General features: G+C 43.0%; 1 protein-coding gene across 2 annotated transcripts in view; it reads left to right on the top strand.

Moving 5' to 3' along the window:
• Positions 1-5,966: 5,966 nt before the first annotated feature.
• iqsec3a (IQ motif and Sec7 domain ArfGEF 3a) overlaps positions 5,967-15,417 on the top strand; it is a 120,400-nt gene continuing 110,949 nt past the window's right edge. The window contains exon 1 of one of the 2 annotated variants that reach the window (XM_047575125.1): positions 5,967-7,026. In XM_047575125.1, the coding sequence (XP_047431081.1) occupies positions 6,335-7,026 (692 nt within the window). In that variant the 5' untranslated portion in view covers positions 5,967-6,334. The remainder of the gene's footprint in view (positions 7,027-15,417) is intronic. The other variant, XM_047575126.1, reaches the window with a different exon arrangement.

Below are 15,417 nucleotides of genomic sequence, written 5' to 3'. Positions count from 1 at the left end.
CCAATGCAGAGATAGCTTAGTTACCAATGCAACTTGGGTTCTATGAATTCACCAACTCTGGCATTTCGGAAGAATGAAATACAGGAAACTTTGTGATGCTTCAGACACTTCACATTCAGAGAAAGATTAAAGTCAAGGACAAATATTAACACAGGCAAATGATCTTTTGGTAAAACATAACTGGGATCTGAAGACTGTAGGCATATGGCAAACACATGTACAGATAGTGTAATTAATCTCACAGTCGAAAGGGGGAATTGAAAGTTCTGCACTGCAGCCAAGCTTCTTTAATACTTTAAAAAATTAATCTCACCACTTGGGCTCACAGAAACAAACAGAAAGTTGATATATTATCACTCACATGGAAAAGAACAAACGGATCAAAAATAGTGTTAATTTCAACTACTTTTTCTTGTTATGTGGTGTAACTTAAATTTTAGCTCTGTTTTTGTTCTCCACCAATTTCTGACAGGGGCTTCAGGCTCATAAGCTGCTAGTTACAGTGTCTATTTCCTTTCTGATCCGATACTGAATAAATTTCAGGCTGGTATCACCGATACCGATCTGATATTGCAAATACACCATAATGTAAATGATAAAAAGTTAGCTTCTGTCCTCCTCATCATAAATACCTCATATTCTGTGTTGTGGTTTAACCTGAGGTGTTTCACCACATTTGTTGTGTTTCCACAACTCAATAGTTACTTTCCACTGTGTTCCTACATCACCTCAAATGACTGAAGCATCAAAAGTATCAATTTTGTGATTTGAGAATCGATTTTAGAGCATTAAGACCTGGTATCGGAAGTATCGCATCATGCAGAAAAGAGAAAGGCGTTCTTTCCACATGACGTGAATTTTTTCCATGTTTCAAAGCTGTTTCATCACCTTCAGCCGTGGTTCACAGCAGGTCAAGGCTCGTCATGCCCTCCCGTGGAGGGCTTTGGTCCGTTTCTGTTGCTTTCATATATTCGCAGAGATACATCACAGGGGCAAACAAGTCCATATGGGAAGGAGCAGCGGAGAATTTCTCAGATGAAATATTAATCTTTTAATGGCTGCTCGCGTTGCTGCTCTGAGATGTGTTCGAAGCGTATTCATTTTTAAAGAAAACATCCCAACCTCGTTCCCCGTGAGTATCTATAACTATCAGGGTTCATGGTGTTACACAATGTCAAAACACGGAAAATCATTGGAACTCTTTAGAAAATACAGGATAAGGTTAAGTTAATCTGAAATAGGCGCAGCAAGAGGTGCGTGTGGCCTTCACGCTCATCTAATTATTGGGCTCCTCTGAGCCACTAGTTGGGGATGTGTATTGGTTTTAGACACCAAAGCTTCAACTAGATGCAGTCATTAATGATTCCCATTGTTCTAATCAGCCCGAGGCCTTCGAATAGAGATACTCTTCCTAAGAAGGAATCGTATTTTATTGTATTTCATAAACTGGTTCTTTGTTTGAAACACTGTTCAAAATTAATGTTAATTTATGGGGAAACTAAACCTTGTTGCTGTCATTTCCTACTGGAATCAAAACCCCCTACACCAGACACAGAAAGAAACGTATTCTGTGTTGCCTCTGGTCTCCCCGAAGCAACTGTGTGAAAAGGCAAGTTATTATTAGGTATGTTTGGAACAGAAGATGTTGAAAAAGTGCAACCATGAAGTTTGCTCAAACTCATACTTTTCTTTCATTGGCTGTGTCACCAAATATCCTGTGAGTTATTGTTGTCCAAAACTTGAAGAAGGTCTTTGTGGGTTTCTTTAAAATAGATCGCTCAGTGTTTCAGGAACCCCTGCCATTGCCAGCGCTAAATAAAACTGCTGAGTTAAACAAAAATATTAGGGACATTTTGTCCCAGCCAAGTCTCACAACCCACATCTGACTTGTATCAAAGCTTAAAACTCCCTGTGTTGCTCATCTGCTCCTGTTTTATCTTCATCTCCTCCTCGGTGTTGAGATACGGGGGAGAATCAATAGAGAATAATAGATTTTTACCAAGACTCACCTCAGCAGAGTGGTTTATAGAAAGACTCTACATCTTATGCCTTCATTCTTCACCCAAGTAGCATGGCCCTTGGGATGGGAATGGTGCTTGGACCAAGTTTTGGATTATTTGCAATGAAACTTCACACAAATGTTTATGGATCCCAGCCGGAACGACTTTGGTGATCAGCTGACTTGCTTTATTATTTTATAATACCAACTGTGCCTTGAAAGGTAAGTTCCTTTGCTACTTATTACGTACAGTATATAGCACCATCAACAGTTTTTACTTATCCACTGAAATATGGGAAGAGTATTAGGGCTACCCATGAGAAAAAAAAAAAATTAGAGGAGGTAGATTTTTTTTTCATCATGCACTTTGAGAAAAAAGTCGAAATTTCGAGCAAAAACTCAAAATACAATTTCAAAAAAAAGTTCAAATTTTGAGAATAAAGTCACAATTTTGAGAATAAAGTCAAAATTTCGAGAAACAAAGTTGAAATTTCAAGAAAAAAAAGTTGAAATACAATTTAAAAAAAAAATCCCAAAATTTTGAGAAGAAAATCAAAATTTTGACAAAAAAGTGGAAAGTAGGTTTAAAGATTTACTTTGAACCTTTGACTTCTTTCTCGAAATTTCAACTTTATTCTTGGTCAATATGAGACCACTGTACCTCAACACACAAAGTGGCAAGGAGGATCTCAAAGGTACAGTGAAGAAACATTTGTCTCTTACGGTGTTTACAAAGACAGAGTTTCTTATGCGACTGGCTACACATAACCACTAGGCATAAGTGTTCATGAAGATGACCATGATTGTGCATCCCTAGTAATTACCTCAACAGAAACACTATCTTTGTGGTTAAAAATAACACAGTAAGAAGGACAAACAGCAAACCATTTTGAATTAACGATCAGCTACTAACTTTACTTCCACAACCCGCTGATTACATTTGGTGACTAGTTCACAAACTTCGCAGTGAGACTGCGCGGCCTCTAAGGGCCTGTTCAGACATTCCAATTAGCCTTAGCTAATCATTGAGTTTGAGTGCTATGCTAGCAGTCATGCTAAATTAAAACTGCTTATATGCTAACACTATAGCTGATGTTAAGCTAAGTGCAGTACAGTTTCAGAGCAGCTAGCGTAGCACTTTGTTTAAAGTTGACCTTCTTGAACCTTTTTTTTCCCTTATGATACTCATGTTGCAATTAAACTAGCCTTTAAATGTGCTTACTAAACAATGTTTGTTGCTACTTGACTAAATAATTAAAAGTTCAGTTCTTACCAGATGCTTGTGGTGTCAGCCACTTGCTGACTCGCTCATCTCGACTGGCGTCGCTGCAAAGTGTCACTAATGAAGTGTATCATTGCAAGTAATTTATCTCTACCTGACGTTAATTACACTATCGGGCTTTTTTGCTCTTATCGTGCCTCTCGAAGTCATTAATGCTCCAAAGTCCTTGGCAAAAAAAAAAAACAAAAAAACGTTGAACTTCTTTTCTCCACTCCATCACATTTTGACTTTCCCCTCCTTGCCGAGGATGTGACGTCACCCCATTCAAAAGAAGACAGTGACAGCTTCATTTTGACAAATCTCTGCCGTCTTTAATGTATTTCCCTTTTCCGAAACACTTAATGTCGAAAGGACACGCAACAGCCATAACCGATGAGCCATCTGAGGGCATAAATCTCTCGTATTCTGGCTCAGTTGAGTGCACGCAACAAGCCATTTATCAGTAGCAATGAGAAGCGCTGACCCCAAAAGGCTAAAGAATGGAGCAGTTTTCTTTTATTGTAGAGTGTGACGATTAGAGAAAAGTGAGAAATCACTCGGAATGTTGTCGGGACACGATGAAAGAGAGGCATCGTGTCAAGGGGAAACTTCAACTGGTGCCGAGAGCCATGTCTATTCAAAACAAAGATGGACAGTTTTTGTTATCAACAGACGACTTCCTGTTTCTCTGAATCTTGCCCTGGGTTCACATCAGTCCAGTCAGTCTTCACCACTTACACTGCATCAAATCGTGCTGAATAATAATGAGAGAGAATACAGATGGTATACTATGAACTAAGCAACAACAGAGATACAACAGCACTCTGGGGAGTAGGAATGTATTGATACAGCAAAGCTGTGAAATGCAAAGTTTAAAGAGGCAAAACTTTAAGACTTCCCACCAACTTCTGAACTTTAAAAGTCATCTCTCGAAGGTCGTACGGGTTTAAATGGGCTAAAACCTGACGATTTTTATCTTTTTTTATCTTTTCTTTTTTTTTGCAAAGGGCACTTAACATTTCCTTGTGCGCAGATGCAGGCTAACTTGGTTATTCACATCACACTTTGTCCTCCATCCTTGTCGTTTCAGATCAAGGATGTGTGACCCTCTCAGGCCTCAGACTCCTCCGGAAGATAATTGGAGTTAAAGGTGGGTTGCACCTCTTCCAGCGGAGAGCCCATAATGAGCGAGGCCGGACCTCGCAAAGTCACAGCTGGCAACCACTTCCACTACCCTCTTTTTTTTTTTCTCGATTCTAGCTTCGTCCAGCTCGGTGTCGCCGGTCGGGCACGCAAGCTGTTTTTCACTTCGCGCAGCTTGTAAAGCAGCCATATGGAAGGAGGGACCTGGCTGCACCGCTGTGGTCCTAATGTTTCGCAGCCTCAAGGTCGTATATTACATTTTCTCTGAGTGGAACTTTTAACGACATCTGCTCAAAGAGACAGAAACACACAGACACTGCCTCAACAAAAACACCGGCGCCAATTAACAGTAATCTCTCATTCTAAATGCAGATAGCAGAAACATTCACAAAGGCTGCATAAATCTAAACCAAAACACAATTAAGCACGCAGATTGCACACGAAACCATTATTCGGCTAGGAATAGATGAGTGAGGAGAACAAACGTCTGCACATTTTTAGTGCAAAAGATGAAGTTGAGCTGAATATTATCCCGCTGAGAAACAGTGCACATCAGGTGGATCTCTGCAGGCCTTACAAGTCATCTCGATTCCCTGTTATGCCTGCGCGCTAACGGTTTGTGTGCGTGTTTGCACAGAAGCTTCCTAAAAGTGGCCATCGCTGAGGTTCTGCCGGGTGAGGAGCATTTGGAGGAAGCCGTTAAATTCAACACCATGCTGTTCGTTTCCACATAAAGGCTGCCGTGCAAGGAAAAGAATCACCACGAGCGATTCTGATCACATCACACGTTCACATGCAGAGCGGGGGAACTTCCTGAGCCTTTGCTCGTCTAATTTAAACGCTCGAGTCGAAAGAGAGTTGCACAAGGGATGCAAAGGAAGGAGAATGGAACGGTAATAGCAGGCACACCGGTGGACAAAACTAGTATGAATTTATTAGCTCTGTGGGATGGATATATGCTGTAAAACATTTTCGGATGTCTAACTCAAAAAATATTTCGAACTGAATGTCAAACTTGCCTCGTGAGTGGTGACAGCATAAATCCAACTGACAACTGAACTTTAAATCAAATAGAATTGGCTTCGTTTGACGTGCATACGTGCAAACATGCACTAAGTCGGTTCTCTGCATTTAAGTGAGAGCACACTCGAAGGCGCCTGGAGAGCAGTTTTTTGGAGGATTTTAGGTGCTCATTCTCAAGGCTCAGCCATGGACATGGAGAGGATGCAAACCAGTGATGCCAAAACTCCTTCTCTCACTATTATTTTTACATCTGTAAATCTATAAATTGAGTGAGTTATTTTTTATTCAGGAGAACTCTTGTTTATAAGTCCCGAAAAAGAAAAAAAAATCTAATTTATAGTCTATATTTATGTCGGAGAGGAAAGATTTGACTGTTAAACCCTTGAACGATGGTTCGCCATTTAGCCTGTGCACGCATTTCCAACCCAAGCTCTATAAAGCCTCGATTCTTTTAGAGGCGCATAAAAATGTTGAGGGATATTTTTTAAGAGGCTGACCATAAAACACGTTGGCTTGGCATATGTGTGACGCAAAAATGTATTTATGTGTGTTTTTGCACGAGCAAAAACCGCTTGATTATTTGCTCTGCGTGTTGACGTCACTGGTCTACTACGGGCCGCCTCCTAGCTAAGAAGATGCTGATCCGCCTCCCCCTTGCATCAGCACCATTTCTGTTATCCTCACAAAGCGTCCGAAGAGAGAGAGAGAGAGAGGAGGAGGAGAGAGAGAGAGAGAGGGAGAAAGGGAGAGCTACTACCCCACCTCACCAGAGCGCAGAGGCGTCAGACTGTTTCCACAGCATCCCGGTTACGCACTTTACCAGAGGCCCCGACGACGGATCGCAGCGCCAGAAACAGCTGAAGAAGAAGTCAGCATAGCCGAACGCACGGCCGCAGCTACAGTCAGTGATGGAGAGCCTGCTGGATAATCCAATGAAAGCCGTTCTGTACCTGAAGGAGCTCACCACCATCGTCCAAAACCAGCAAAGCCTGATCCAGACGCAGCGCCAACGCATCGACGAGCTCGAGCGAAAGGTGGAGGACCTGATCGGCGAGAACCGACAGCTGCGGGACCCCCACCACTACGTCCAGCAGCCCCCTCAGCAGCTGCAGCAGCAGCAGCAGCAGCATCAGCAGCAGCAGCAGCAACACCTTCACCACCACCACCACCACCACCACCCGACTCACCGCAGCGCCAGTCCCCAGGCGCCGGCCCACCTCCATCAGCACCCGGTGAGCAACAAAGCCGCGGCTCATCTCGGCCATCAGGCTCAGCTGCAGCAGCAGCAGCAGCTGCCTCCACCTCAGCCTCAGCAGCAGCAGCAGCAGCAGCCGCCTCAGCAGCCTCAGCAGCAGCCTCAGCAGCAGCAGCATATCGCCAGTCTATCGGCCCAGCCTCAGCAGCACCCGACTCCTCCTGCGCCGTCTTCCCACCACCCCCAGCAGCTGCAGCTCGTTCCCACCTCGCCGCAGTCGCCCAAAGCGAGCCAAGCCAGCCCCGACTCCGCCGAGGAGGACAAGAGGAGCCCCTGCTGCAAGTCTCTTGTTCCGCAGACTCCAACCACTCTCTGCCGCTCCGTTGGACTGGCCAGGAAAGCGGAGTAAGTAGACCCCATGCTGTGCAAATGAGATTTCTCCTCCATCAAATTATTAACTCCTCAGATAACAAATCAAATCAGGTTATGATTTTTTTTTTACTTTTTATCTGATGCAAAAAAACAAAACAAAAAAAGAATCACATATTTTCCCAAATTATCTTTAAATGAAATGCTAGAAACTGCACTATATGTCAGGGATTATTTCACAGCATTTTCAGGCTCCATTCCACCGCCTGTCTCATAAAATCCAAGTAAAAATAATTAATATGAGATGCGCTGACCCCAATAAGGCGTGCTCCAGCAGCGTGCCAGACTGCCAATTTTTTTTGTCTAAATATAGCAGATGTGTTTGGCCACAAAACAACGTGACATCCTCGGGGGGCCGTCGGGGAAGACATGTAATGTCACAGCCTGTTATCACCCGAGTCAGGGCGTCAGACGAAGGTTTGGGAACGCCGCACGTTATGCTGGAAATATAAATGCAGCAGCCTACACACACAGACTGCAAAGCCCAGTCCTGTGTTGGACTGCACATGATTTGCTTTTGATTAACTTGACTTAATTTTCTGACAGGTAATTTCAGCTCCTCCTGTATTTGCACGGTATTCACTCAGTGGAATCAATTGAATGCCTAATGGATATTGATTTTGAGGGCCCGTGCTGGCACTTTAACAGCGGTGGTTTATTAATCCGGCACCAAGGTGACTACTTAGCTAAACACTGGAGATAAGTGTTTTTCCAGAAGACCACAACTAAGGTTAGGTTAAATACTTTGAGGTTTTTTTTGGGTCGACTTGTCCCCTTCCTTCAGAATCGTTCCGGCGAGTTTAGAGCGTCCCTCCGTTTTCCTGCAGACCCTCTCGTCTCTCCCGCTCTCTGAATGTGGAATGAGATTTTGTTGAAGACGCATGTATGGAGTGAGGCTCGGCTCGGGTTGCAGCATCACAGGTGCCGGGAGAGCGTGGCGACTTTGTAAAGTGCCATCCCCCTACAAGGCACATCACCGACTTCAAGAGCAGGTGTCGGCGTTTGATTTCACAAGCCGCGGCGGAGAGTATAACAGTTTATCCCTTATTCCTTGTAGACACCGGGACGTGTTGCATCACAGAAGCATGCTTGAGGGATGAGAAGACAGAGAAACAGCAGCAACCGCTTGACACGGCGTCATGTATATCAGCTACCAAATAGTAGTTCCAACTCTTGAAAAGAGTAATATTAGAGTGAATGGATCAATTTTGGGTTTAGTACAGACAACAAGCCCAACATGAGGGCGTAAAGTTGGACTTTACAGGCACTTGACAACTGTCTGACCCTTAATAGAAGAAATAGTTCAATTATAAATTAGGGAAATAATACAAAATGTATGCAGGCTGTTAAACTATATTACTGTTTATGGTTCTATGTAGCATTTTTTTACAGTAAGGACGGCAAAATAGAAAATATATCAAAACACACATTTATCGTGACAGTACGTTCCAGACATTTCCTCAACGAGCCGCAATTAACTGAGCCTTAAAATGTGGGACGGCTATAGGAGAATCAGCCTGATGCATGTGTGTCTGCAAAGTAGTAGATTAGATTTAACATTGCTTTTTTTTTTTACCCTGTGACAAAAACTAAATCAGTTTTCCCACATGTGGAGGTGCAAAAACTGCAAGTAAAGATCGTGGATTCTAATTTGCCTGTACCACAGGCCTCTGTTTTGATGTTTTTAATCCATTGCAGTGCAGACCTTTTTACTTCAGACCTCTACATATTTTACCGAATTAATCCGAGCCTTACGTTGCTTATTGCAAATGAGTGTCTCCAAAGTGCCTTCAAACCACCATCATCTAAACAATAAGACATGAAAACCTCCTCTCTTTGTGGGTGCTGCTTAGAACCGCTGGATGTCTCTCGCTCGGCGTTATCAAGGTCACGCGAAGTGCCTCCGCTGCAGCCACATACGCAGTCGTCGCTGAGCCCCATCTGTTCCGCCCGGCTGCATTCGCATTGTTTCTGCTAATCCAGATTGATTCGCGGCGCAATTAAGGCATAATTCCTAAAGAGCACGGTGTCAGCGGTGGCACACCGTGGCACGGGTTACAGCAAGAAAACACCCGTCCCCTCTCTCTCCAGTGGATTCTCCGAGCCACGCGAGATACGTGCGACAACAAATGTCAGGGGGGGATTCAGTGAGTGGGTTCATTTGCGATTTGCCAACCGTGCCCCCTGACAGCTCAGCAGAATGATGAACAATGAAGAGGAGGAGATGAAGAGGAGGGAAGGACTCGAGAGAGCTAAACTGTACACCGTCTCATCCCGAATGTAAAAGCAGCGATACGTGGAGACGCAGGAGACGTGAAGCGGCATCGTGATTTTCACTCGGTCGACAGGATGATGTGCTGCCGTGCTCAGCCAGTGCCCAGAGAGAGAAGTGATGTGTATATCTACTAATGGGAGAATGACAGGGACATGTTGAATGCTTACTAATAAGGCGCTTGTGTTCAAATACTTGTCCGTGTCATTTATTTCTGGTCAGTCCTTTCACTGGGTTACAAGTTGCGCGACAAGTGCTGTCATGAGAACTGGTAAATTAATGGTAAACTATTTTACAGTTCCCATTTTATCAAATTTGAAGGGTCACTGGGCCACTACTGACGAAAAAGTAGCTTTTGCATTCTTGATAGTGTTATAGTTAGGGCTGGGCGTATCGATCCAAATATCTATAGTATCAATACCAAGCCTAGTATCGGTATCAGGTTGATACTGGCGCGATGCGTTCGATTTACCTGTGGTAAAAGGTGGGCTACACATTGTTCCTCTGCTCTAATTAATGACTTTTTTTTTCTAAAAGAATTGTGCATACTAAAAGGGAATTATTCAATTTTTTATACTTTTAAATTTTTTTATATTAGTGATTAGTTAATGGAAACATATTTATTTGACTAAATTATATGTCCTGTGTTAATAATCAACTAATTAAAGTCAAAGTTACGAAGTTATTCAATGATCATGACAGTTCAAAGGTATCGGCGATACTAGCCCTGTATTTACTTAATATCGGATCGATACCAAAATTCCCAGTATTGCTCACCCCCTAGTTACAGTGAACTTGGGGGCGTGTACTACAGGCCAGAGCTGGCTGACCAATCAGAGCAGACTGTGCTTTTTTTTTTGGTGGGGGTGCCCTCCCTATGTCTGTTTTTACCGGAAAAACTTACTTTTGTATACATCTGCCAGCCATTTTATTGAGACTTTAAAAAAAAATCAGCTGTTTCTTGCTATTTATTTTCTTTCTCCTGGTAGCTTCATACATTAGCGTGCAGACATCATGATGCTTTCTAAACTTTTATCTGACTTCCAGTAAGATGTAAATGAAATAGGTGTAATTCTCAAAATTTCTGGAACCTGCTTATGATCCCTGAATCTCGTTTGGTGCTCTGAGCCACTTTCATTCATAGAAATATTACTTTATTTATGTATCACGCAGAAACGAGATGGGAAAACCAATCAAAAGTATCGATGTTGGGATTTTTTGCACAATGTTATTTTGACGTTACTTCCATTTCAGACGTACACAGAGACAAAAAAGCGCAGGTATCCAATCACATCTTACATTGTCTATATCTATCTGTAAAATAATGACTCAAGATTTTGAGTAATTATCGAAATGCAGTTAAAAGTTAAAAATAGTTTTCTGTGAATGTTGAAATGTATAGAAAGCCACATACAAATAACCGAACTACGACATCAACATGTTTTTTGTCTTACTTAGTGAAGTAAAGAAGCAAGTAAGTAAACTAATATCCCCCAGAACATTGGGGGTGTAGTGAATTCCAAATTTAATCACCGTTTTTATTTGATTAAAAGGGAACAGAAAATCCATTTGCAAAGCTCTAAACGAAGAATAAAATGCTTGCACGCTCTCTCCCGTCGCAACGTTCCCCGTCTCCTCCAGTGGCGTAATTTGAAGAATGCAAATCGAGGTTTGCCTTCAGCTTCGAACTGGGGTTGAGAAGTTGTCACCGGCGCGGACTCAAACTTCTCAGGCGAGGCGTGTTGCAGTCGCGTTGCTCAGTCTGCGATTCTTCTGGGGCCCCCGTGTGATGTGAAGGAAAGCCGTCAGCGATCCGGTCGACTCCTCTTTCTTCCTGATCTCTCTGTCAAGCGCGCCTCCCACTCTCTCGGCTCCCATTGTTCTTCTTATCCTCATTTCCTCCCAATCTTTGACTCCTCGCTCTTCGTCTGTAGACGTCACCTTTGTCCACATACCTCATTACTCCGTCTCTTCCCTTGGCCGTCCTTCCTCTTATACTTTCGTCTTGAATTTCATTCTCCATTCCTATCGTCATTGCCCTCCCCTCTTTTTTTTTTTTTCTCCTTTCCTGTAATCAGCAGCTTATGCTACTGGAGCCACCCCTGCAGTCTGAATCAGTATTCAACCCCATCCTCTAACCAACGGACTCTCCACCACTTAACCCATCTCCCGACTTCAGTCCTTTTGCTTCTCTGGCCTGCAAAGTGTGGGTGTGTGTATTAAAATGAAGCTGGACCGTGTGTTCAGTGTTCAGTAGGGGGTCAATAAAAGTGACAATAAGAGTAGGCGAGGTGACGCTTGTGCGTGCAAAGCGCGTTCAATCCCACTGCCTGCGGTGGAAATCCCAAGGTCCTCGTGCAGCTCCAGGTACCTACCCTGCCTCCCACACGCTCTCACAGATATATTAAGCCTTCGCACACAAAACACTTGGCTGTGGCGCACACGCCTTGACACGCCACCTGGCAGCCCGCATGTTTTTCCACATTGGTCGGTTGCGACTCCCTCTGCACCCACCATGCCCTCGTTTTCCTCCTGCTGGCCTCGCACCAGCTGGAGAGCAGAACGCACGGGCATCTCGCGTGAGCACATAGCACTTGAAGACGGAGGAGGCGGGCGCCGCACACACATGCGCTCCCACATACATCGAGGCACAGAGTGGCCCCTACTGAGCGCCTGCCCGGATGCTGCAGTGTCTCCTTGTTCGGATGCTCTCAGATCAATGAGCCTGGAGCTTTGCCAGCACGGGCTCCTACGGCTAGGCCAACGCTTCAGAGCACTGTGCTAGCCTTGATCTCCGTGAGCTATATCCCCGCTCTAAAGCCAGGCTACTGCTTTGATCAACACCACTCATCTTCCTTCTCTTCCAAGTGACACGCCACAGCCTGACTCCGCAAGAGCAACACGCAACGAGCGTGAGCTTAACAGAACGCGCCATGGAAAAAAATGATTGTGCTCTCCAGGATTTGATAGTGTCACTCTTCTGATTGGACATTAAAGCCATAAAACATTATTTCCAATAGAGTCTGTAGCCGGTTTAGGCTGAATGACAAGCAAACTCTTGAGATGAGATGAGATTTGGGGGGGCGGAGGACGGTTGGAAATAAAGCCTTGGCCACAAGTACACACTGACATTTTTTAATACGTAGCTTTCAAAGGATAAAGGGATTTTCTGGCTTGTTCCATCAAGAGTGTGGTTGTGCGGGGCAAAAACAATTCAGAGGACCTGTTGCAACCACTTAATGAAATGCATTGTTGCAATGCAAAAATAATGATAATAATTTATTGATTTTGATTAAACTTTCAAGTTACAAACAATGTTTGATGTGTTCAGTCGACTCAATATTGTTGGTACTAAGATCATCTTAATATTGTGTGCAGTCTGAAGTGATACGTCTGCGTCACTTGGTATCAAATTCATTTTAAGTTCTGGTAACTTAAACTTAAAAATGTCTCAGTGCACAAAAACCCTCTAAAAATAAATCTTTTGGCACAACAAAGAAAGTCAACGCAACAATTTCCATTATAGACTTCCGACAACTTCCCACAAAATGACTTCTAACCAACCAGTTACGGGAGTTATCTTTTCTTCTGCAATCAACAGTGTTTAGCCTAGTCCACTGTCAGTCATAACACAGCTGAGAATGCTCCCAAATACACCAGTATAATTTTTCACAAATGAAATTATTTTCACTTTTAAATGTGCTTTCAATCAATGTTGGTCAGGATACATGTTCCTTTGTCTTTACTGTATGATCAAAAGCTCAACTAATAGATGGCAGTAACTCAGGAGGTAAAGCAGTCGTCCAATAACCAAGAGGTTAGCAGTTTCATTTTGCCCTATATTGGATTGGACTGCATCCAGGAGATAATTTCATCATGCATTTTCTTGGGATTTGTTATTATAGGTGCCTGCTAAATACAAATTCAGTATTCACTTTGGTTTTGCTCAGCCTTAGCTCACTTTTTTTTGAGTAAAATGTCCTCCACCGTGTTCACTAGCTAGCAGCTAGCTAACTCGTCATTGGGCTGTTGGTGTAACTAAGCTACTGGAAACGAGACTAATGGGTGTACGAGTGGACCAATGCAGCTGTGTCGCTCAGAAAGAAACACTACACTAAAAGATGCAAAAAAACCTGCTGGCGTCAGTTTCTTTAATTAGATTAAAATGGCAAATCTATGCAAAAAACAACACGTTTGTTCCAGTTCTTCTTTGACAAGCGCAAAGAAGATTTTTTTGTTGACGTTGCTATGATAAAAAAAAAGTGCCATTTTTATCATAACTTTTTTGTCATCTTTTAAGCCTTGGTAAAAATACTTTGTTATATAATATTTTAAATACTGAGCTACTTAAACAGCTGCTTGCCAGTAGTATAATTCTATACAGTGGCTGCACAGAGTGTCCTTGTGGAAAGAAGAAAACAGTAATGCGCTGATGTAATTTGAGCAGCACTAATATACTGCTCATATCTTGCTTTTGCCCTATGCCCCATCGAAAACCATTATAAATAGACCTTTTGGTCCCACATTTATCTTAACATAAATTAATTCATTTCTTTAGGTTAATGTTTCATTGTGGACTACTGGCCTTCAATTAAGATTTAAACAACTAGAACACAAAAGTAGGTTTCTCTACGCATTCGTCTACCTAAAAGCAACTGTGGGAGTGGGAGTAGATAAGGGGTGTCAGACTCATTTTAGTTCCTGGGCCACATACAGCCCAACGTCATCTCAAGGGAGCCGGACCAGCAAAATAATAGCAAAATAACCTTTAAATAACGACAGCTCCAAATGTTTCCCTTTTGTTTTAGTGCAAAGAAGAACAAAAACATTATGAAAATCTTCATGTTTAATGAAGAAAATGCTTTTACAATGAACAACTAAACTATTTCTTAAGAAAAATAAGTGTGAGCTCTCCTGCCACACATGACGTTTTTCACCCCGAAAAATGATAAAACTCGCTTCACATAGACTTTAAAAGAAAGCAGTCTGCTCTGCTTCAATTGGCGACCAATCAACCAATCAGAAAATAGTATTTGTTGTTGTCAGGGGAAATAGGAGCGCCCTAACCACCTAAAATGTGCACTTGGCAAAGAAGAACTGGAAGTGGAAGTCTGTGATCTAGTAATGACTACATCACTTAATTTATGATTATTATTGTTTTGCAGGATGCAGGATATTTGGTTATGAACCTCCCCAGTACAAAAATCTCAAAACTTGAGAGCCCTGGTAATTTTGGTGCATTGCCGCTTTTGTTTAATTCTGGATCTCGAAATCCTCAACTGTTACCAAATCAGTTTGACCCCTACTGGAAAAACTAGGGATGGCAGTTAGTTATCAGTTTTATTTTAAAAATTGCAGTTGATTGATAACTTTTTGTCATGTCTTGCACATTCATCCTGGACTCTCTGCCAGCCCGGCTTTGGCCCCCCAGACAATGGAGTAGACGGCGGTTTATGGATTCAATGAGTTCAAACCGACTTTCCATTCCCGCTCTCCTCTTTGCCCTCTCTATTTCCCTTCCTGCCATTTTTTGAGAGTCTCGACTCTCCGGCAGGCCTGTGCTCTTTTACCCGGCTCGCCCTCCCTCCCCTCCCCTCTCCCGTCTGAATGGGAATCACGTCCGCTCGGTTATGACAGGGTGGCTTCTGCTGCCGCTGCTGCCGCTGCTGCTGGAATCCAAATCATGAATATCACATTTGGTGCGTAGTGCTTTTAAATTGCTTCATTTCTCCCAGGATATAGCCGCTGGGTGATTCCTGACTCCCTGCTACAATATTAGCTGTTTTCATGCACAAGTTGAGCAAGACGAAAGACAGTCCCGGTTATCTGTAATCCAACCGTGCATGTTCATGTGTGTCCTGTATACATATATACAGGACTGTGTTTTGGTTTGTGTGAAGGGGTTTAAAGGGACATGGAAATAGCTGTTGTGGGGGAATATAGGGGATCATCTGAGGCTCTACATACGTGTGGGATGAATGTCTGGGTATAACTCTCTAAGGTTTTGAGGATAATGCAGCATATAGCACATATACACTGCGCGTAACTATGAAGGAGGAAGCAACTCTATGCTTTGCAGTCAATTCAAATTAAAA

Source organism: Mugil cephalus, chromosome 22 (genome assembly GCF_022458985.1).
Source record: "Mugil cephalus isolate CIBA_MC_2020 chromosome 22, CIBA_Mcephalus_1.1, whole genome shotgun sequence".
In the NCBI taxonomy this organism is placed as follows: domain Eukaryota; kingdom Metazoa; phylum Chordata; class Actinopteri; order Mugiliformes; family Mugilidae; genus Mugil; species Mugil cephalus.
Note: the sequence above shows the minus strand (reverse complement) of the source record. Positions and strands in the feature narration are given on the sequence as shown.